Source organism: Protopterus annectens, chromosome 8.part0, assembly GCF_019279795.1.
Source record: "Protopterus annectens isolate FY-2018-M chromosome 8.part0, PAN1.0, whole genome shotgun sequence".
Taxonomy (NCBI): Eukaryota; Metazoa; Chordata; order Ceratodontiformes; family Protopteridae; genus Protopterus; species Protopterus annectens.
Genome location: NC_056741.1, coordinates 18,632,441 through 18,655,010, shown reverse-complemented (window position 1 = coordinate 18,655,010; position 22,570 = coordinate 18,632,441). Strand labels below are relative to the sequence as shown.

The window sequence follows — 22,570 nt, the reverse complement described above, 5'->3', positions numbered from 1 at the left end:
AAGGGGAGTAAAATGCTCTGGTTCCGCAAGTCACAGGGTTCCTTCCAAGATGCTCTAGAAGATTCCTCTTCCAGAGGCAGGTGAAGGGGATTCAGTGACAGGGGTTCCTCAGAATTGGGGCTTCAAGGAACCTTTCTGTGAGAAGGTTTTTCAGTGTCCTTCAGGTATTGCCTGGCTGTCCTGCCCTGGAGGCAGTCGGGGGGGGGGGGGTCATTTTTTGTTGCACCCAAATGCCTGGGTGTCTGTAACGGTCGGTCATTGGGTACTCCAGATTATATACAGGGGTTATTATTATTTACCTTTTCCCATCCTCCACCAAATCCCAAGAAGGTTCCCCCAGAAGTGTCACCCAGTCAGAACTGGCCCAAAGAGAAGTTTTGGTGGTACTTTGGAAAAAAAAGCCATCCAGGACGTCCCAGCAGGACAAAGAAGATCTGGGACTTATTCTCGTTTTTTTGGTGCCAAAGAAGACCGGGGACCTACGTCCTATTCTGGACCTCAGCAAACTAAACTAATCTGTCAAGAAGTCAAAGTTCAGGATGGTCACTGTTCAGTCCATCCTGCCTCTGCTGCAGAAGGACAAATGGATTTGCTCCCTAGCTCTCCAGGACGCCTGCTATCATATCAAGATAGACAAGAGCTCCAGGAGGCACCTGTGCGTCTGGACCGGAACCGATCATTTCCAGTTCAGAGCCCTACCATTTGAACTCACCAAAGCTCCCAGGGTGTTTACCAAATGCTTGGCGGTCGTAGTGGCTCACCTGAGGCTTCAGGGATTTCAAGTCTTTCCATACCTGGACTACTGGCTCCTCACGGCTCCCATGAGGCATCGATTGGTAGGTGTCTGTTTCTCTTGCAAACCTTCGAAATGCTAGGGATTACCTTCAGTTTGAAGTCAAAACTGTCTCCGGTACAGAGCCTAGATTTCATTGAGACCCATCTCAACATGGTAAGAGATTGCAGTATTGCCTCCCCATAGAGTGGACTTGATCAGACAGCACGTCAGGGCCGTACTGGAGGTTGTCACCTCAGGCACACCTCATTCTCAGAGCTCTGAGGTTCATGTCGGCGGCTGTTCTTTTCATGCCTCTAGCGAGATATTACATGTGGGTACTTCAGTGGATGCTAGCGGTGCAGTGGTCCATTCTATTTCATCCAGTGTCCATGCCTATTCCTTTGACTCCCATTTGCAGATGACATCTGCAGTGGTGGCATCAACCTGGGGATCTCCTTCGAGGCAGACCATTCTCTCTCCCCCCTGTCATGGCCATGGTGACCACTGACGCTTCCCTGTTGAGGTGGGGAGGATCATTTTCAGGATAGAACCATCCAAGGAACGTGGTCCCCCTTGGAGACCAAATTGTACGTAAACATTCTAGAGAGGAGTGCCTTCCTTCACATCGCAAGCTTTTCAGGATTGCTTTCCTCTGGGATCGGTGGCAGTTCATACAAACAACATGTCTGTGGTCTGGTATATCAACAATCAAGGGGGTACACGTTTGTACCCATTGTGCAGAGGCCATGAGTGTGTGGGAATGGGCAGTCTCTTCCAGTCACTTTCTCCTTGCAGCCCACATACCTGGGGAGTCCAAAGTCTTGGCAGACAAACTCAGCAGGTCTGTCTTGACTTCTCACGTCTGGTCCCTCAATCCATCAGTGGCATCTCAGATTTTCGCCCATTGGGGGTCATTCTTGCTGCAGTCTTTTTGTATCCCCAATGAACAACATGCCGGAAATTTGCCCCGATTCCGCCAAAGAGGCAGTCCCCGAGGGATGCTCTTGTTCCCGATTGGCCTCCAGATCTCCTGTACGCATACCCTTTTCTTCTGTTGATCCCCAAGTACTCCAGAAAGCCTACAGACTGAAGAGCTTCATGATTCTCATTGCCCCTTTCTGGCCTCGTCAGTTATGGTTCCCCTTCCTAAGGTCTCTCCTCAAATATCGGATCCTGTTCAGGATCTCATCTCTCACCTGTTCAGGATCTCATCTCTCACCTGTCAGAACAACCGCCCATTCTCCAATCACTTTGCCTCACTGCATAGTTTCTCCACTTCCTGTGACAACACAGTCCAGGCTAGCTTGCCCTGTCAGAAGAATTATCTTAGCTTCCTGGAAGCCTGCTAAAAAGGTCTATGCGTAGTAAGTGGAAACGTTTTTCCTTTTGGGCTGTGGAAGATTGATCCATTCTCAGCTCCAGTTCCAGATATCCTTCTCTTATCACCCCTTTTTCAAGAAGGGGCCAGCTTCTCTACTATTAAACTGCAGTTGGCGGCCATCTCTAATTTTCATGTCAGTTCCAGGCCTCCAGATTGTGTAATGACTTCTTGAAGGGCTTCCTCCTTCTCAGACCTGCTATCAAAGATCCCATCCCTCCTTGGAATCTGACCTTGATGCTGCAGTCTGTTACGCAAAGTCCTTTTGAGCCAGCTCATTCACCTGCTCTTAAATATCTTTCTTGGAAGACTCTCTTCCTAGTGGACATTACCTCGGTGAAGAGGGTTTCCGAGCTACAGACCTTATCTTCTAAACCATATATAGTTTTTCATAGAGACAGAGTGACTTTGTGGAGTAACCCCTCTTTTTGCCTAAGGTAGCTAATGTAAGAATCTCAACCAGGATATTTAGATACCGGTCTTCTTTCCTAATCACTCCAATAAGGGTGAGTACCTTCTCCGTACCTTACACATGCATAGGCAGTTGAGATATTTACACCGGACTAAGCCATTTAGGAAATCTGACTAGCTGTTTGTGGATTTCCCTTTTATATAGGTGCGCCCAAGCAGTTCCTAAAGTGACTATTTTTCAGTGCATTCCCATGGTTTATTCTTAGGAAAGTAGAGTTAACTTGTACGCACAAGGCGCATTCTGTTAGGTCACTTGCTACATCAGCCTTCTCTGGTAGGATGTCCTAAGATGATGATTGTGCTGCAGCCACTTGGTCCACTCTGCACATGTTTGTTGCTTATTATAAGCTGGATATGGTCTCCTGAAGCCGTGTGTCCTTTGGGTTCCACAGTGCTCAGGCATGTCCGTCTTTAGGGCTGCCTGGGATTCACTGGAGTTGGGGATTCTGACCCAGTCATGACAAATAATGAAATGGATAACATCAGATCAAGATATCTGTGTTACCTTGTTTCATTATTCATCACTTCCTGCCCTCCGTCCCCCTTCCATGTTTCTGGAGAGGCTGGAGTCTCGGGCCTTTGACCTTCCTCCTCTAGCGGTGCTGTGCTAGTATTGCCTGGGAGTAGAGGGATAGTGATGCTTTGTTGGTATTAAATTTCTTTCCACAGCAAACCTGATCTGAGGGTTGGTAGGTAGGGGATTGTGAGGAGATGGGAGGAGCTCGAGCCTTGAATCTAGTGTTTCACGTGCCAGGTCGGATCGACATCGGATCCAAGACCCCAGGTCGTGATGAATAATAGGATAACACAGATACCAAGTTATCATAAGTACATAACGATTGGTTTGACTTTACCAAGATCACCATGTGCTTATTCTACAACGTCAGTCTCTGCTCCTTTTGCTTTTCTGTCCAAGACATCTGTATTGTGCTGCTGCTACTTGATCCAGTCTTCATACCTTCATAATGCATTGCAAATTGGATATCCTTTCTAGGAACAGAGCAGCTTTCGGTTCTGCTGTGTTCCTGAATATCCTTCCATGAGGACCACCCTGGGTTTTTACTAGCTTGTGAACTCTGTCCCAGTGGTTGAGGAACGGATGAAAAAGACATCCGATACAAATGTTATTTACATATAATGATGCATCTCTGTTCTGTTTTCATCCTTCCTCAACCTACTCATCCTCATTCCCCCTTCCACTGGAAGATGACATTCATATAGTCTCCTGGTATGACTTGGAGGTGTACCTTTTTGGCGTCTTCCCTCTATACTCCAGATACTTTTGCTGTCATGCTTCTGGACATTTACAGAATTTTCCTTTCTGTATGCTGATATCAAAGGGAGTCGGACTTTATCTGAGATCTGGGGTTTGGGAGAGGAATATGGGTAAGGAAAGGAGATTGAGCTACAGATCCAAAGTCAGAAAAGTGGCCGAAGTCTGATCCAAGTTTATATCTGAAATCCAATGGTTGAAGAAGGACGAAAACTGACTACACAGATGCATCATCATGGTAAGTACATAATTTGTATTTACGTAAGTTCAGGGTCTTGGACATCCTGTTTTAGCAGATGTATTACTGACATACCAGTCACTTGTAATCATTCTACTGTGATGCGTCCCTGATTGGATAGTGGGCCATCATGTTCTGAGGTGCTTGCCTTTCCTGTAGGTTCTCTTACCTCTTTGGCAAGGTTATTTATAAGCATTCTGACAGACTGTTAGAGTTTTGGAATACTTTAGTACATGTGCTTGACTGATATGGGGAGCTCTGTGTCCAGTACTGCTGAAGTGTCCTGATGCAGTGCTTCTAGGTGGGGTGCACACTCTATTGAAGTAACTGCCTGTCAATCTGTTATTGAAGTAAACATCTGCATAAACATCACACCTCCTTACTATTGTTCACATTCAGAGATTACAGACCGTTTGGTAGAAAGGGAGGACACATTACCATTTCAAATGTTTGATATTTTTTTTTCACTTTATCATGAGCGGACATGTGATACACTGTGGCGACCCCTAACCGGGAAAAAGCCGAAAGAAGATGATCCAATAAATTTAATTGTTTGCATATGCCCAGTAAAGATGAACTTGAGCATTCTTCAGGAGAATTAAGTAGATGGCTCTTGCACTGTGTGCCTTTTAGATTTTATCTCCATTTGTGCTTAAGTATGCATAGGTATGTACACACCACCAAGGAACTGTCTTTGATATGTCATCAAGGTGGCGTATTTGTTTTATATGTATAATAGCTCGGGTTATCCACTTGTGTGAGTGGTCTGTCTGCTTTTCCCCTTTATGCTCTGCTTCTCATTTTTTCTCTAATGTACACTGGTATAGAGTCTTCTCTGAGGCTTTGCTGTTATGACCCATGTTAGTGTTTAAGAGCAACACATTTTTGTGCACCATTAGATGCCATGTCTTATTCAGCATACTACTGATTGTGTTTTTGTTCCTGCATGCCTCGTATGAAGTTCATTGAACTATTCACTGCCTGCAGGTTGTCTGCAGTTAGCCTTGCCTTACCCCAGTGCTTCTGCTGCCACCCTCTCACTGCAGCGCAAGGAGAATGGCAGTACGAATGGTGGTGTCCAACACCATCTTCAGATTTTTCTTGCCCTGAAGTTTGATACCATCTATCTCAGCATTTAGTGCATCACACGGGATCCCACAGGAACTTTCTTTATTGATCTTGATTATTGCTGTAGTTTGTTTCATATCTGATGTGAATCTTAAATGTTAAAGGTTAGCAGTTGAGTAGATTCCTCACAAATAATTTTTTCCATTCCCACTGCCTCTTACCTCTGCCAGGAACACAGCCTACATGCAGTGTCCCATTCTGTTGTACCTCAAGTCACATGCAGTTGTACTTTAAGATATTTTTTTTTGCAGATATTTTGTTTTGCTACTGATGCTGTAGGCCTGCATGTTTTATCGGAATGCATGCATATGACCGAGCGACCGATAGTCGAATCGCGATTTCCTCAAACCTAAATGTCGAATCTCCAGGTGTCAAATGGTTGAAATATCGTACGAAATTCTGAATTTGACATTTCTGACCGCTCTACCACCTACACAAAGTGCTACCATGGGTCAAAAAGGGGGGGATATTTTGCATTTCGGTTACATTGTGTTTGCACATATGAGAATTCACTGACCTGCAGTCGAACAATTTCCGATCGGCCATCTGCCGTTCACTCAGATGCATGTATTCCGTTTTATCTGCAGGTTGGTGATTTACTAACATGTCACCTTGTATTGGGCTTCCAAACAGCTGATGTTTTATATGGTGTTTTTGTACAAATTTGTCTTTTACTTATGTTTAACGGTATATTCTCTGTTTATTATCTCTTTAGAGCTGCACTCCTTATGGCAGAATGAAGAACGAGCTGCGACAGTAACAAAGAAGACGTACGAGATCTGGCACAGGCGCCATGACTACTGGTTATTAGCAGGCATTATCCAGTATCCTTTCAGACCTTTGTTTACAGGGGTGCAAGGTACAGTCTTTAGTTGTAAAACTTTTGTGCAAACATTTTATCCAGAAAAATATTTGATTGTTGTAGCATTTTTCAAAAATGGTTTAATATATAAATGTGTATATTTTGCAGATTTTTTTTCCAGCAACTGACTAATGGGGAGAGCATCATGATCCCATTCTCAGTGGGGGCCAGTTATTAAGGTTTGTTTAATTTTGTGGTGGAAATTTTTGAAACTGGAGGGTAGGATGCACTGATGTGGTGCTGGAGTAGGAAGGAAAAGGGGCTTCATTTGTAGATGTGGAAGTTTTATGGTTGTGGAATGGAAACTCTGGTAAGTTTGTGGAATTTTGTGATTTAGGCAGTTAATTTTTCATTTAATAACTGGGAAGGTGGCTGAACTGCTCTGAGGGATTTTTTTAAAGTTTGGAATGGGCAGAAGGAAATGTACAGTGTACACAGTGACATAAATTAAAGGCAAAGTCTCTGCAAAATCAGTGGTCAGCATATAGAAGATGGGCAGTGGTGGACACTGGGAACAAAAGATGCAGTCTGTGTGGGCAGTGATAGGACAGTGGTGAAGGCAGAGTTTGCACAGGGGGCAGTGATTTTTGTACACAAGTATAAATGTGCAGTATATGCATGAGCAGTGATGGACATGCGAAGGTAAAGGTCCACTCTGTGCATGGGCAGTGGTCTTAAAAATGTGAAAGCACAGGGTACATGGGGCACTGATCAACATTAATTTGTATACAGTAGATATGTGTTGTACAGGCCGGCTTCGGTCAGTGATACAGAATCTTAGAGAGGAGAAATATCTTCAGGTTGAGTAGCAGTCAAGTTTCTGCAGTAATATTTTTAAATTAATTTAATTAGGCAAGTTCACCAAGTGCAAGCCTGTCTTTAGTGATGACCAGAGATGACTACCTGGACAAGAGACTTTAGTCAAAGTTGCACATTATATAAATGTCTGAGGGAATCAAGACCAGGACTGTAGGGTGAACTTGTTAGCACCTCATTGCCTTAATCCTTTTTTTTTTGTTCTGACAACTTAATTGCTAGCCCAGAATGTGTGGTGGTTGTCATATGGGTTAGTGCTATACAGTCATTCATCATACATGAGAATTAGCCACAGGCCATAATTCCATTCAGAATTCCACAGCTTTAGGCATCCCCTGAGTTGGTTGTTCCCCTTCCAACACTGAAGATTTCATTAGGGTGTCTGGTAAAAAAGGAAGAACCCACTATGATTCTTTTCATTCTTATTGTATTTGGTAGTCAGTCCATTAATTTCATCTGTGCAACTTCGAGTGCATGCTTTTGAGGATTATTTTTTATGTTATGCAGTATTGCTTATTGTGCACTGTATGTTGCTAGTGTTCATTGTAGTCAGTGTTGCAGTACAGAGTTTTGTGATTTCTGCCGTGTAGCCAAATTAATTTTCTAGTACTGACACCACGATGTAGTATAAGGGGTGCTGCACTCCCGAGTGCGTCATCTTTTGGATGAGATGTTAAACCCAAGGCCTCATCTCCCCAAGTTGCTTGTAGCTCATGTGGATGTAAAAGGTCCCAAGACACTTATCGAAAAAAGCAGGGGAAGATCCCCATTGTCTTGGGCAAATTTGCCCTGGTTAGCATGAATATCATCACAGGGCAACTCTGAAGAGAGGCCAGTTAGTCTAGTGCATACAAATATTTCAAGCATGGACATTAATGCCCCTCTAGCTTGCCAATATACAAAATCACTTGTTCCAGTGTCCAGGCCGTTCTTAAAAATATCTAAACTAGTACTTGATTTAATGTAATTTGGGAGTCTGTTCCAAGCATCAGCTACTCTGTCAGAGAACTAATTAGTACACTTCTCATTCTTATAGAATTATCTACATAGGTTGTTTGATGATTTTCTACTACTTTTTGATAAACTCAAACATTCCCAGAGGTAGTTGTCTCTAAATGCCCTATATACCCGACTAAGATATTCCCTTACATATCTGTAAGAGACACTGTACAAGTTCAGATACAGTGGATTTAAAGTGTACACACCCCTGCTGAAATGCCGGGATGTCCTTCATGTTTCACTGTTGCAGTCATCACACTTGGGTTTATCTGCCTGCAGGTAGCCCTCAGTTGGCCCAAATACCAGAGTCTTGGGATTTCTGCGTCGGATGCTGTCGCCTCAGGTCATCAGGGGTATAAAACATGCAGCCGATGCCATTACAGCGTTGTCTTCTTAGGTAGGAATCTTAGGTAGGAATCTTATCAGCATGGCACATCTTAACTTGACAGTATTTGCCCACTCTTCCTTGCAAAAGCGGTCCAAAGACTGTGAAGGGTATCTCTTGTGCACAGCCCTGTTCAGGTCACCCCATAGATTTTCTTTTGGTTTTAGGTCTTGGCTGTGGCTGGGCCATTCCAGAAGTTTCATTTTCTTCTGGTGAAGCCATTCTTTTATTGATTTGGATGTATGCTTGGGGTCATTGTGTTGAAAGGTGAAAATGTTCTTCGTGTTTGTGTTTGTCATCACATTTGGGTTGTACTGCAAGGGGTAGCCCTCAGTCGGCCCGAATACCAGAGGCTTAGTATTTCTGCGTCTGTTGCTGTCGCTCCAGGACTGACGTCAGGTAGTCAGTGGTATAAAATCAGGCAACTGACACCATTACATCAGACTTTCTTGCCGAGGAGCCCGAAGCAGTTTGCACGAGTGCCGGTCGGCCACTACCTGAGCTTTCGTTTCCGAATTGAAGTTGAAGTCTTCTAAAGCTAAGTACCCCATTGGAGTTCCTTTTTTCTTGCTCTAACCAGTGTCAGAAAGTTAACAGTTCTCACCTGTGGAAAGCAAATACCACACCTAGACTTTCATTCTTACTGCATCACCTGTTTAGGCCCAGACCACGACGTCGTGCCCTTATTGTAGCTAGATATTTTCGCTCAGTCCTCAAATTCCAGTATGGCTTCAGTAAGCCATCCGACTACCGATCTTCCAAAAAAAGTAAGGATAAAGACAGAGACAGACCCAGACCACGACGTCGTGCCCTTATTGTAGCTAGATATTTTCGCTCAGTCCTCAAATTCCAGTATGGCTTCAGTAAGCCATCCGACTACCGATCTTCCAAAAAAAGTAAGGATAAAGACAGAGACAGACTGCGCAGGTCCAAAACTGTCAGCAATGCTTCCGTTAAGCTAGTTGTCAGTTCTCCGGTCCTCAGTGAGGTGCTTTCACTGCCCCTGATTCTTGCTTCTTTGGATTCGCAGGCCGCTACTGAGACCCTTTCAGAGTCCAGTATGCCATGAGATTCTATGACTAAGGATCCTGCAGGTGGCTCTACTTTGGATGGGTCTGGAGCCGCTGAGCAGGCACTGGCTTCTGAGGAAGTACTTCACACTACCGATACTCGACACAGACCAACAATGACTTTCATGCCTGCAGTTCTTTATAAAACTACCTAGTTTCTAAGGCCCAGGGTACAAACCACACCCAAAAAAAACGATGACCCAAACTCGGGCACCTGCTTCTTTGCCTCAGTCTCAAATGCTTAAAATGGTGGAAGACCTTATGCTTATTAGGGGAAGCCAGGCTACCCCTTCCAAAAGAGAGATTTGTCCCCAGTAGTTTTATCTGAACAAGAGTCCCGATGACTGATGCATCTGAATATGAAGATATGTAACCAATCTCTGCTTATGTGGATTCTGAGGCAGAGGAATCCATTCCTTCTGCCCCTCCACAGAGGGGAAATCCTACATACTTTAAGGAAGCATTTCCAATGGGAATGTCAGGATTACCCTCAGTCAAAAAAGAGACTCAGGGAATTCTTGGATGTCCTTCATGGATGCATCTGCAGTCATAACAACTGGGTTGTCCTGTCGTCAGGCAGCCCTTCAGTCGGCCGGATTCCAAAGTCCGAGTCCGGCCTCGGCTGATGTCGCACTTCACCCGACGTCATCTCTGTTGGTCTTCGGGTATAAAAGCATCAGCCGACGCCATTTTCCTCAGTCTTTCTTGCCGCGTGCTCAAGCAGAAGCTGTTCGCAAGTGCCGGTCGGTCGGATCCAGAGATTACTTCTACGAATACTACCGAAGACTTCTAAAGCTAAGTACCCCGTTGGGGACTCTTTCTTGCCTCAGCCGATGTCAGAAAAAGTTAATAATTGTTTAACCTGTGGGAAACAAATACCTCATAAAGATTTCCACTCTTATTGTCTGCCTTGTTTAGGCCCAGCCCACGACGTAGCAGCCTGTTCGGCCTGTGCTTCTTTCAACCGACGAATGCTTAGGCGTCGGTCGGAGTTTGCAGAACAGTTTTTCGGTTCTGATTTTGCGTACATTATGCCGTCGGATCCTCCGACTACCCAATCTACCAAAAAACGCAAAGATAAAGACCGACACTCGCGGTCCGCGGTTTCGGCCGAAACCATGGTTAAGCAAACCGCGAGTGTCTCTGTTTCGGCCGAAACCGAGAAAACTGATCAAAGTACAGCTGAACCTATCTCTACAACTGAGGCCCCTGCTACCACTCTTGAATCGGCCTCAGAAATTTTATCCACTACGGTGGTTGCCACTGACTTATCAGACACCATTCCCTTGGATGTCTCTACCCCAGCACGTGGTGCTGCTAGGCCTCCAGCAGCCATGTCCATTAAGGCCTTCGCCAGGGCTAAAGCAGCCAAGACTACTAAAACAGTGCCTGTTAAACCCCCACAACCAGGCCCTCTTCTAGTTCTCAAATGCTTACTTTGGCAGAAGATTTAATTTCATTAATTAGAGGATCTCAATCTCACCCAGACAGGGCCTCTCAGCCCCCAGAGAAGAGACCTAGGGCAGAGCCCCTGAGCCAGTGTCCTCTGATGATTCTGCTGATGAATCAGACATAACTGACCAGCCAGAGGCTCCTTTCTCCAATTTTGAAGATTCTGATGCTGAAGAATCAATTCCAGCTGCTTCCCCACCAGAAGAATTCTCCTTTGGGGAAACCTTACATGCCATGCGAGAGCAGTTCCAATGGCAGCAACAGGATTTTTCAGACTCCAGAAAAGACTTAGGACCTTTCTGCACCTCCCACAGCACAGGCCCTTAGCTATACCTCCTGTTCTCTCTGTGGTGGATGATGCTTTCAATGATGTCTGCTCCGCTCCAGATTCTTTACCCCAGCCCCTGCCAAACCAGACAGATTTTACAGGGTGCCAGATACTCATCACCACCTTTACAAGGCCCCACTTGCAGACCCGAAACTATATCCCAGGGTCCCAAGGCAGTAGCCGACCATAGCTAAAAACCCTATTCCTTCTGAAAGGGAAGCAAGGTCATTAGACAGATGGGGTAAAATGTCTACACTTCAGCTACTCTCTCAGCTAGAGCTTTAAACTGTCAGTTTCACATGATACAATACCAAGAGTTTATGCTTGATCAGTTAACTAAAAAACTAACCACTGATGAATCTCTTGATAAGAAATATGTATTAGAAATGGTAAATAACATACAACAGGTTAGCAACCATTCCTTAAAATGTGGCTATGATGCACTGGAGGCTTCATTTAGATCAGCCATGACTGGCACAGTGATAAGAAGGCATGCATGGCTAAAGGAGCAAGCTTTACCGGATCATGTTAAAGCTAAGTTGCTAGATGCACCTGTGGATAAGACAAGTTTGTTTGGTACACCTGCCCAGCAGGTTATGAAGAAAATGGAAGAAAAGGCAAAATCTGTTCAAACGGTTAAAGATTTCTTGCAGGTTCAACCCCAAGGTTTAGCAGGAACTGGCCTGCCAAAAATTGGTCCTTTCCTGACTCCACAAAATTTCAAAGGGGCAGGAATAGACGTTCCAGAGGCAGAAATCAATCCAGAGGAGGTGCCTACAGAGGACGACAGTGGCAAGGTAACAACAGAGGCACAGACACAACCACTGCCACTACATCAGCACAACCACAGTGACTTAACCCTAAATCCGCCTACCAGGGAACAAATAGCAGCTCCTCTAGGCGGAAAGTTAACCTTATTTTCAAAGAACTGGCACTACATAACAAAAGGCAAGTGGATTTTACAAACCATAGATCAAGGTTACCGGTTTCACTTCCACACTTTACCAGTCAAAAGAGGAATGCCAAATCTACCTCCAAATCAAAAAACAGAGGCTCTACAACAGATAATGGAGTTAGCAAACATGAGAGCTGTGGAAAGAGTGCCAACAGCAGAGCAAGGAAAGGGGTTCTACTCCAGACTATTCCTAGTTCCAAGAAAGGAAAAAAGTTGGAGACCAATTCTCGACCTGTCCACCTTAAATACATACATCATTGTCCCAAAATTCAAAATGCTGACCCTACAGCAACTTCTTCCCATGCTGGGCAAGGAGTCTTGGCTGGTAACTCTAGATCTCAAGGAGGCATACCTGCACGTCCCCATTCGACCAATCTGCAGAAGATACCTCAGATTTCTTGCAGGATCAGAGCACTATCAATTCTCAGCATTGCCCTTTGGCTTATCTACTGCCCAGAGTATTCACAAAATGCCTGGCATCAGTAATCGCCCATTGCAGACTACAGGAATTCAAATTTACCCATACCTGGACGACTGCCTGCTACAAGGGGACAACAAAAGCAAGCTGACAACAGATTTACAAAGGGTCATTTACTTGCTACAAGCACTGGGATACACAGTCAATTTACAAAAGTCAAGGCTGATACCATCCCAAACAAGGAAATTCTTGGGCTGAATTGGACACAGTAAAACAAATGGCATTCCTGACTACAGAAAAACAAAAAGAACTCCTCTTTACTTCTTGGCACTAACAAAACTGAACAAGTTAACAGCAAGAAAAGTACTGCAGGCCTTGGGCTTCATGGCATCATGCATAATCTTGGTCCCATTTGCCAGACTACATATGAGAAAACTACAGTGGTACCTAAAGAATTTATGGTCCCAACACAGACACAGCCTAGAAACAGAAATCCCACTAATTCCATGCTTAAAACAGGAGTTCCTATGGTGGGCTCAGGCATGCCAGTCAAACCCAGGCCTACCCTTTCGCAAATGTCAAGCAAGCCAGACCATCACAACAGACGCTTCAGACCTAGGATGGGGGCCCACATGCTGGACAAATGCGTGCAAGGATTGTGGACACAGGATCAACTTCACCTGCACATCAACCTAAAAGAAATGCTGGCAGTAAAACTGGCAATCCAAAAGTTCAAACCATTTCTCAGAGGGCCAGTTGATGATAAGGACAGACAACACCACAGTCATGTGGTACATCAACAAACAGGGAGGCACTCATTCATACCCCCTATGCAGAATGACTTTGGAGCTGTGGACCCTGGCACTCAGCTACAACATCCAGTTACAGGCAATATTTGTACCGGGAAAAGAAAATACTCTAGCAGACATATTAAGCAGAACCACATCGGATGCCCACGAATGGAAGCTGCACCCGGACATCTTCAAGACCATCTCAAAGAAATGGGGAATGCCTCAGATAGATCTATTCGCATCACCTCTCAATCACCAGCTCAAAAAATTCTGCACAAAGACATTCCACCCACTAGCATGGAAAGTGGATTCGCTCTCCTTCAGCTGGAAAGGCCTAGCAGCATATGCATTCCCACCTCTTCCCTTGATACACAAAGTACTACTAAAAATCAAGGAAGAACGTCCAAGGATAATCCTGATAGCTCCAAACTGGCCGAGACAACACTGGTACCCACTGCTGAGGAGCATGTCTCGGAACAATATGTGGCCAATACCCCTGATGCCTTTGATGTTAACTCAGAACAACTACAGCATCATACATCCAAACCTAAAACGCGTTGCAACTGACTGCATGGAACATCACATAGCAGCAGCTAATCCAGAACTTTCCCAAAGAGTTAAAGACATTATTCTTGAAGCACGCAGACCTTCAACAAGAAGGAACTATGCTGGAAAATGGAAAAGGTTTGTCATTTGGAGTACGGAAAGAGGAAAAGATGTGTCAAACATAGATATGCCTAACATTCTGGAGTATCTGGCGAACTTCTTCATTCAGGCCTGTCCTACTCCTCCATCAAGATACATGCATCAGCTATTTCAGCAGAATACAGCTTTGATCCACCTGTTTTTTCGCACCCTTTGCTCAGGCAGTTCCTCAGAGGAATCAAGAATGTAAAACCTCCAAGGAAACCACCATTACCAGCTTGGGACTTAAACTTTGTGCTAGAAAAGTTGACACTATCACCCTTTGAACCAGCAGCAACAGCAGACCTACAACACCTGTCATGGAAAACTGCTTTCCTACTGGCAATTACTTCAGCAAGGAGGGTTTCAGAACTACAGGCCTTAATGGCAGTGCAACCCTTCCTAATCTTCCACCAAGATAGTGTGTCCATGAGGACTAATCCTACATTTATGCCTAAGGTGGTATCCAGAGTGTCTTTAAACCAGGCAATCCACCTACCTACCTTCTTTCCCAACCCACAAAACAGAGGGGAAAGAATACTGCATGCCTTGGATGTACATAGACAGCTACGCTACTACTTGGACAGAACAAAAAATAGCAGAAAGACTGACCAACTTTTTGTAACCTATGCAACAGGAAGGGAAGGAAAAGCTATTTCCAAACAGACAATCTCCAAATGGATAGGAAATTGCATACGATTCTGTTACTCCTTCCATGGAAAACCAATTCCACAGAACATAAGACCTCATTCTACAAGGGCAACAGCCACTACCACAGCCTTCTTACGAGGAGTGGCAACCAAAGACATTATTGAGGCGGCTACTTGGACCTCCGTGCATACATTTGCCAAGCATTATAATTTGCCTCTATATTCCAGATCCCGAGCAGGGTTTGCCACTGCTGTACTGCAAGGGATCCTAAACACACCATAATCTACTTTTATCCTCCTCCCCTAGTTGGCTATGGTATTCTACCCAGTTGTTATGACTGCAGATGCATCCATGAAGGACATAGTACAGTTTTGTACCTACCATAAATGTATATGTCCGAACTGGATAGCATCTGCAGTCAGGATTACCCTCCCTCCTTCCCCTCTGTGGTACTCCTAGGGTGTTTACCCTCCTAATAGCTAGCTGGTGGGGGGGGGGGGGGGAGTCTTTTATGGTGTATTTGTTTGTATATATGTACATACATGCTTATTTTTGTGTTTACCTCTATCTTTTTGGAAACATTGGCATCTATCCAAATTTTAGCCTTCAAAGAGGGCTACTGGCATCTGGGGCAAGAAACACTGAGGAAAATGGCGTCGGCTGATGCTTTTATACCCGAAGACCAACAGAGATGACGTCGGGTGAAGTGCGACATCAGCCGAGGCCGGACCCGGACTTTGGAATCCGGCCGACTGAAGGGCTGCCTGACGACAGGACAACCCAGTTGTTATGACTGCAGATGCTATCCAGTTCGGACATCTACATTTATGGTAGGTACAAAACTGTACTATCTAGCACATCACAGACCTTTGGCCATTCCTCCTGTCGTGGATGTTGTGGATGATGTTTTTATGGAATCCAGTCCGACTCCTGATACCCTTCCTCCTGCTCCCAGGAAACCTGACCGGTATTAAGAGTCCCTAACTCTCAAAAATTTATTTTCAAAAATCCTACTGCTGACCCCAAGGTCATTTCTCAAGAACCTAAAGGAATCAAAGCAACTTCAGCTAAGAATCCAACCCCCTCAGATAGGGATTCCCGAGCATTAGACAGAGGGGGTAAAAAAGTATACACCTCTGCTACTCTTGCTATTAGAGCATTAAATTGTCAGTTCCACATGCTGAAATATCAGCAACATACCATGGAATTCCTCACACAAAAAATAGCTTCTTTTCCTGCTTGTGCAGAAAAAAAAATTACAAGAGTTAATGCATTCTGCAAGTCAGGTAACTAAGCACTCCTTAGTGTGGTTTTGACACCCTACAAGCATCTTGCAGGGCAGCAGTCACTGGTTCTGTTCTTAGAAGGCATGCTTGGCTTCAGGAACAGACTTTGCCAGACCATGTCAAATCCAAATTATTGGACGCATCCTTGAACAAAGACAACTTATTTGGCACTAAAGCAGAAGATGTCTTAAAGATCGAAGAAAAAGCTAAATCTATGCAGACAGACTTCTTACAGGTCCAGCCACTGAGATTCGGTAGGCATTGCCCCTCCAAGCACTGTTTTTTTCCTGCCCCCTCCAGGCCAGCTCAGCCCAGACCCAAGGGAAGCAGACACCCCACCCCCCCAAGACAACCCCAGGGAACGCAGAGATCTAAGCAATGGAGTTCCTCCTGTTGAAAAACAGGGAGTGCAAAGCCGTCCCCTTATGGTAGGAACTCGCAATGACTTTACACTTCCACCCACTACTTCTGCCCACCTGCTTGTGCCCCTAGGAGGAAAACCCCTTCCACGCAAGCATCTGGGCCACCATAAAACCACGACCAATGGGTCCTCAACATAGTGTCTCAGGGATACAAATTTTATTTCCACACACCGCCAACCCCAAAAGGGTTCCTAAATCTTCCTCCAAACCAGTGGACAGAGGCCAGAAAGCAAGTTCTTTCCTTGCTCTCCACAAGGGCAATACAGCATGTTCCTGCAGAACATATAGGCCAAGGTTTCTACTCCAGACTCTTCCTGGTACCCAGAAAAGGGGGCACATGGTGCCCCATCCTCAATCTATCCATTCTAAACACCTTTCTGGTGATACCAAAATTCAAAATGCTCACCTTCCAGCAACTTTTACCAGTGCTTTCCAAGGATGCCTGGTTAGCCACCCTAGACCTAAAAGAGGCCTACATGCACATCCCAGTCAGCAAATCATGCAGGAAATGCCTACGTTTCAGGACAGGATCTATACACTTTCAGTTCTCTGTGCTTGCCTTTGGCTTATCCACTGCTCCCAGAGTTTTCACAAAATGTCTGGCTCCCGCCATTGCTTTTTGCAGACAAATATTCAAATTTTCCGTACTTAAATGACTGCCTGATTCAGGGAGACAGGAAAAGCTCCTATACAGCACCTGACTTTTGTAAAGGACCTACTGACCTCCCTGGGGTATATACCATCAACGAAAAGAAAAACTAGTCCCCACACAAAAAATTGTATTCCTGGGAGCAGGCCTGGACATAGCATCCCAGATGGCATTCCTTACTCCAGCAAAACAAGCCTACCTGACAAGCTACTTCTCTCAGCTAGCCACCAGAACACAGTTATCCGCAAGGAAAATCTTGCAAGCTGTAGTGTTCATGGCCTCCTGCATTCTAATCATTCCATATGCCAGACTGCATATGAGGAAACTACAATGGTACCTAAAAAGCCTTTGGTGTCAACACTCTCAAGACCTGGAAAGTCTCATACCAGTGATACCTTGTCTAAGGAAAGATTTTCTTTGGTGGGCAGCAGGATGCAACCACAGCAAGGGACTTCCCTTCTCACAACCCCACTCCGCCCAGACTCTCACCACAGACGCATCAGACTATGCTTGGGGTGCACACATGGATGGCAGGTGCATTCAGGGCTATTGGAGCCCAAATCAAATACATCTGCATGTTGACCAAAAAGAGATGTTAGCTGTTCAGTACGCCCTGACAGCTTTCAGACCCCTACTCTCCCTGGGGTCTCTACTGATCAAAAACAGACAACACCATAGTGATGTGGTATATCAACAAGCAGGGAGGAACTTGCTCTTATCCCCTCTGCAGACTCGCCATGACCCTTTGGCACACTGCTTCAGCCATGCAACTACACCGGCTAGCACAATTCCTGCCAGGTTCCCTAAACTCTCTGGAAGACGACTTAAGCAGAAACCTGCTAGACCCACACGAGTGGCAGCTAGACCACAGAACCTTCACCCTTGTAACCCAGAAATGGGGCACCCCAAAGGTGGACCTCTGTCTCCCACTCCAATCATCAGCTCAGCAAATTCTGCACCAGCGAACCTCACAGCAAGGCCTGGAAATTGGATGCTCTGCCCTTCCAGTGGGTGAACCTCTTTGTCTCTACGCATTTCCCCCTTCTACCACTCATTTCAAGGGTACCACTAAAAGTAAGGAGGAAAAAACGAGGGCAATTCTGATCACCCCAGACTGGCCATGCCAGCACTGGTACCCACTGCTGTATAGCCTGTCACCCCTGCCACCTACCTCAGAGGAATGGAGAATTCATGCATCCCCAATTGCAGACCCTCAACCTGGCAGCCTGGCTTATTCCCTGATCTCTCCAAGTTGCCAGCCTAAGCAAGCAAGTCCTAGATGTTACACACGAGGCCAGACGCCCCAGCACTAGAAAATCCTATGCTGACCAGTGGAGAAGGTTTTGCACCTAGATCCAGCCTAAGGGAGCCAGAACGGCACAGCCCTCCCTTACGCTCATCCTGAATTACCTAGCAGACCTACTACACAGGGGGGGGGGTCTATCCTTCTCTTCTATAAAATTCATGCCTCTGCCATCTCTGCTTATTACAGCACAGAGCCATCTCTCTTCTCACACCCTGTCATCAGTTCCTAAGAGGTGCTCACAACTTAAGGCCACCCAGAAGAGCTCCTACCCCAGCTTGGGACTTTAACTTTGTGTTGGAAAAGCTCCCCCTACTCCCCCTTTGAACCTGCAGTTTCAGCAGAGTTGAAATTCCTCTCTTGCAAGATGGCCTTACTTCTGGTCATCACTTCAGCTAGAAGAGTATCAGAACTACAGGCATTCATGGCTGTAGAGCCCTTCATCATTTTCCATGCTGACAGGGTCTTCCTCAGGACTAACCCATCCTTCGTGCCTAAAGTGGTATCCAGTGTGGCTCTGAACCAATCCATTAATTTGCCCACCTTTTTCTGTAACCCACAAAACAAGGGGGAAAGGATTCTGCACTCTAGATATGCACAGGCAGTTCAGATTCTATCTGGACAGGACTAAATCTTTTTAAAAAAACTGATCAATTGTTTGTTAGCTTTGCAGCAGGGCCAGAGGGCAAGGCCATATCCAAACAATCTCCAAATGGATAGCGCACTGCATCCATTTCTGCTACAAACAGCACAGGAAACCACCCCCAAAGGGGGTCAGGACACATTCCACCAGGGCAGCCTCCATCTCTGCATCTTTTGTCAGTGGGGTCCCCACCAAGGACATCCTGGAGGCTGCAACATGGACATCTGTTCATACCTTCAGGTATTACCACCTGCCTGTTTTCTCCAAATCCAGGGCAGGCTTTGCCACCGCAGTCTCGCAGGGCATCCTAGCCAGCCCCCCAGTCTTCTTGACTGCTTCCACCCTTTTCTTCAGTTTGGGAATCATCCCAAATGTGATGACTGCAACAGTGAAACACTAAGAACATAGTGCAGTTGTGTACACTTACCATAAATGTAGATGTTCGATTGTATTCACTGTTGCAGTCCTGCTTTCCCTCCCCCATCCCCCTTCTCTCTTTCTCTCTCTTCCTCTCTCCTTACAGGGAATTTTTGGTATTTATTGTCTTCTGGTGGTGTTCTTCCACCAATAACCTAGCTCCCTATTTGGGGGCTCCTGACAGGGCAAGAAAAACTGATGTAATGACGTCTGATGCCTCATTTTATACCACTGACAACCTGACGTCAGTCCTGGAACAGTAGCAACCGACGCAGAAATAATAAGCCTCTGGTATTCAGGCCGACTGAGGGCTACTCCTGGCAGGATAACTCAAATGTGATGACTGCAACAGTGAATACACTCGAACATCTGCATTTATGGTAAGTGTACACAACTGTACTCTAATCTTCATCTTTAGCTTTCTAGCAGACACCTGAAGGTTTTGGGCCAAAAATGACCTGTATTTGGAACTGTTCATAATTCCCTTCACCTTGACTAAAGCCCAGTTTCAGCTGAAGAAAAGCAACCCCAAAGCATGATACTGCCATCACCATGCTTCGCCATGAGGATGGTGTTTTTTGGTGAAGCAGTGCTTTTGCACCAAATGTAACTTTTGGAATTGTAGCCAATAAGTTCAACCTTGGTCTCATCAGACCATAACACATTTTCCCATATGCTTTAGGAGACTTGATGTATTGTTTTGCAAATTTTAGCCAGGCCTGGATGTTTTCTATGTAAGAAAAGGCTTCTGTCTTGCAACCCTACCCCATAGTCCAGACATATGGAGAATACGGGAGATTGTCGCAAATACACAACCAGTACTTGCCAGAAATTCCTGCAGTTCCTTCCGTGTTGCTGCAGGTCTCTTGGCAGCTTCCCCGACCAGTTTTCATCTAGTCTTTTCAGCAGTTTTGGAGGGGGGCATCCAGTCCTTTGCAACATCACTGTCCCATATTTTCTTCACTTTTTGATGACTGTCTTCACTGTGTTTCATGGTATATCCATTAATATGGTCATGGCCACCCAGCCATGGCCTGAGACATTGTCCTCTCCTAAAGCAAAAAAACGGGTTGGTTTACCTCACCCAGTGCTGACTGGGATCTCCTTTGTCTTCAACCCATTTCTCCACAGGACATAGTCAAGCTGATGCAAGACCTCATCTTGTCCAATCGTCTCGTCTTGGAAAGGGTTTCCATGCCAGAAACATTCCCTGGGAAATGAAAAAGGGATTCATCCCCAGGGAAGCTCGGAACAGAAACAGATGCCTGGTGCCAGAGCCGTGGGCTGAAGCTTAATGCCAAGAAATGTATAGTTATCCCCTTTGGAAAAAAACATGTACTCATGAACTACCACATAGGTGGCAAGACACTAAACATCGAAAGTGTGATGAGAGACTTAGGGACACAAGTGGACAGTGGTCTCACTCTATAACCACATCGCCACAACAGTCAGGAAATCCTTCTATGTGGCACACCTCATCACTAAGGGCTTTTCATCCAGAAAAAAGGAGGTCATTGTCCCACTGTACTCATCCCTCATTAGACCCATTGTAGAGTATAATGCCCCATTTGGTATGTACCTCACAAGACATCTGCAACAGCTGGAAAGGCAACAGAAATACCTCACTAAAAGAATCACAGGCCTAAAGCAGATGCCATATGCTGACCGTCTAAAAAAAACTCCCACTATACTATGTGGCATATCATGTACTCAGAGGTGATCTCTGCTTAACATACAAGGCCATGTCAAACCCTGAGCTGTTGGTCATGCTCCACTTAAAGAAATCCCAATCCCTCAGAGCCACATGCTGCAGGGATCTAAACCTTATCACAATGAACCAAACATGCTGGAGGGATAGGTTCCTGACCCAGAGACTCCCCGTACTCTGGAATAGACTGCCCATGCATGTCAAGCAGAGCGCCTCATTGTCCCTCTTCAAAAGGAACCTTGATGATTGGATGGGAGATAGGAAATTCACCCCGAGGATCATGTCAGTCACCCTGCTAGACAAGGGCCCAGAGAAGGTAAATATTGTGGGAAGAAATTTCCAGGGAATTGTTATGGCTAGGCTTGCATAGGCTTTGGGGCCGATGGCCTAGTACCAACCTATGAACCTATATTCAGAGTCAGAGAATAAACTTAAATGGTCTGTAAGGGCAGCCGCCTAGTACTTACCTGTGAACTTTTGAAGAACTTGCCATATTTGGACTCTGACCCAGTAGACACTTTTTTTTCACCCCCTGAGGATGTATCCTTTGGGTATACCCTCCATAGAATAAAGGAATCCTTTAATTGGGCATCTTTTCTCTCGGCCACAAGCTAATTATAGAAAGCTGTTGAGCTTCCCTGCCCTTAAACATCTGGTAAATAAACCCTTTCCATCCACAACGTCTTGAGCAGTAAGTTTGCTGACACATCACTGTAGCCTTATTCCCTTCCTTCTGCCTCTTGAAAGCCTGATTGCTTTTATAGGGTGATGGTTAAAAATCCAGTGCTTGTTTTGTTTTGTCCCAGAGCACAATGTCTAATTCAGTACTGTGCTGTGTTTTAAAGGTAGAAACGTCAAATGTAGGGCCAACTCCCTTGGGAGATGCTTTGAGGAGGGTGATAGGCCACTGGATGAGTTGCTCCCAAGCTGAAAGTAGGAATGCCTTCCCGTAGTTTTCTGAGGGAAATGGTATTGAGAGGTTCTCTGGATAGTCACAGCTGCTGCCTTTGTCCTACAGTTCTTTTTCCTTCATTCCTAAAAAAATGCAAAGAAAAACATCTGAAAAAGGATGCAAGGGACACGGACATTCCAGTGGTGTCAGATGCTCCCAACCCTCTGCTTAAATCATTGACACAGGTGAGGTGTTTTCACAGCCCCCAAGACTGACTACTGAGCCCAAGTCTTCTGCCACAACTCCTCCAGAGGCTGTCATGTCTTCAAACAGACCCCTTACATTACCTTGAGTTGAAACCAGACCATTGGTTAGGTTTGGAGCTACTCTGCAAGCAGGGTCTCTTGATCACAGAGTAAGAAGGAATCCCATTAGTTATAAGGAAATAAATACCTGGCCAGCTGGATTGAGGTCACAGCTGCCTGCCCATGCTTTGAGGCCTAATCGTCCCACAAGCCACAGAAGTCAAAGTGGCAGCTGGGGTTGCCCTGGCTTGTGTTGCCAGCTTTCTCAGCC

General features: G+C 45.5%; 1 protein-coding gene across 1 annotated transcript in view; it reads left to right on the top strand.

Annotated features, from left to right (window-relative positions):
* The window catches only part of LOC122807962 (chromodomain-helicase-DNA-binding protein 4-like), a 1,347,878-nt gene that overhangs the window by 1,143,845 nt on the left and 181,463 nt on the right, over positions 1–22,570 (top strand). The window contains exon 30 of the mRNA XM_044078994.1: positions 5,979–6,087. Coding sequence (XP_043934929.1) covers positions 5,979–6,087 — 109 coding nt within the window. The remainder of the gene's footprint in view (positions 1–5,978; positions 6,088–22,570) is intronic.